At 48.5% G+C, this 1409-nt stretch overlaps 1 protein-coding gene across 1 annotated transcript; it reads left to right on the top strand.

Annotated features, from left to right (window-relative positions):
* The first annotated feature begins 231 nt into the window (after positions 1 to 231).
* LOC120123998 (aquaporin TIP1-1) lies at positions 232 to 1200 on the top strand. The gene is made up of 2 exons (XM_039142775.1): positions 232 to 650; positions 752 to 1200. The coding sequence occupies exons 1-2, from the start codon at positions 267 to 269 to the stop codon at positions 1121 to 1123; spliced, it is 756 nt and encodes a 251-aa protein (XP_038998706.1). The 5' UTR covers positions 232 to 266; the 3' UTR covers positions 1124 to 1200.
* The last annotated feature ends 209 nt before the right edge of the window (positions 1201 to 1409 follow it).

The raw sequence follows: 1409 nt of genomic DNA, 5'->3' as shown, positions 1-1409 counted from the left end.
TCCATCTGTCAATCGCTGTCGTAACAGGGATGACTGGTTTCTCGGTTCAACCCGTTGCCGAAAAACTACATAAATTCTTTAAATAAATATATCACAGGCTGTCAACCAATATCCTTTCAAAATAATACACCATCTTTCAACCGGTAACAGACTAATCCCGGTTACTGTGTACCAAGCACTTCAAATATAAGAGCTAGTGGAGAAGTGGACACCAGCCAGACCAAAAACAACATTCCGATTATCACTCCACTGCTCCGACGATAAAGATGCCGATCAGAAACATTGCCGTTGGCCGGCCCGAAGAGGCTACTCACCCCGATGCTCTCAAGGCAGCTTTGGCTGAGTTCATCTCAACCTTGATCTTCGTTTTCGCTGGATCGGGCTCCGGTATGGCCTTTAACAAGCTGACTGACAACGGAGCAACCACTCCCGCCGGTCTCATTGCCGCCTCTCTAGCTCACGGTTTCGCCCTCTTCGTTGCCGTCTCCGTTGGCGCCAACATCTCAGGTGGACACGTCAACCCGGCTGTCACCTTCGGTGCTTTCGTTGGCGGGAACATCACTCTCTTGCGTGGCATCCTTTACTGGATCGCCCAACTCCTCGGCTCCACCGTCGCTTGCCTCTTACTTAAGTTCGCCACCGGCGACCTGGTAACATTACCATTCCCCCCTCCCCCGCCCAAAATCTTGTTAGAAAATCAGTTATTTCCGTTATTTGACTGTTATTTGGGTTTTGTTATGTTGCTTCGCAGGGTGTACCAACTTTCGGGTTGTCGTCCGGTGTGGGAGTGTCCAACGCTTTGGTATTCGAGATCGTGATGACATTCGGATTAGTGTACACAGTTTACGCCACGGCCGTCGATCCTAAAAGGGGAAGCTTGGGAACAATCGCCCCATTGGCAATCGGTCTGATCGTTGGAGCCAACATTTTGGCCGGTGGAGCCTTCGACGGAGCCTCAATGAACCCAGCAGTTTCATTCGGACCCGCCTTGGTTAGCTGGTCCTGGGCCAACCATTGGGTCTACTGGGTGGGACCCCTTGTTGGGGGTGGACTCGCCGGACTCGTCTACGAGTTCGCCTTCATCAGCAACACCCACGAGCAGCTCCCCACCACCGATTATTAAACCTAGCGGCGGTTTAATTCATTGTCTGTCATTTTGAAAAACGGATTTTCCCATTTTGTTTAGTTTCCTTTCCCTTGTATTTTGCGTTTTAATTTGTGGCCGTTGATCTTGTTTACTTTTCGTTCCTATCCTCTACCATGATCATCATGCATGGCAGACGTTGTTTACAATTGCATGCCCTGAGACGAGTGTAACTTTTTTAAATTATTGTAAATGTGAATTTGTGTCATGTTTACATTTCCTGTTTCCTTTCTCGTTGATTTGCTTTTATCATTATTACAGCACT

The sequence above is a fragment of the Hibiscus syriacus genome, unplaced genomic scaffold, assembly GCF_006381635.1.
Source record: "Hibiscus syriacus cultivar Baekdansim isolate YM2019G1 unplaced genomic scaffold, ASM638163v2 tig00001256_pilon, whole genome shotgun sequence".
Classification (NCBI taxonomy): domain Eukaryota; kingdom Viridiplantae; phylum Streptophyta; class Magnoliopsida; order Malvales; family Malvaceae; genus Hibiscus; species Hibiscus syriacus.
The sequence above is the reverse complement of the archived record's forward strand: the minus strand, read 5'-3'. Positions and strand labels throughout refer to the sequence as shown.

Coding starts and splice junctions, on each gene's coding strand:
- LOC120123998 (XM_039142775.1), top strand. CDS start 267: ATGCCGATCAGAAACATTGCCGTTGGCCGGCCCGAAGAGGCTACTCAC. Junction 651..751: donor AGTTCGCCACCGGCGACCTG/GTAACATTACCA, acceptor GTTGCTTCGCAG/GGTGTACCAACTTTCGGGTT.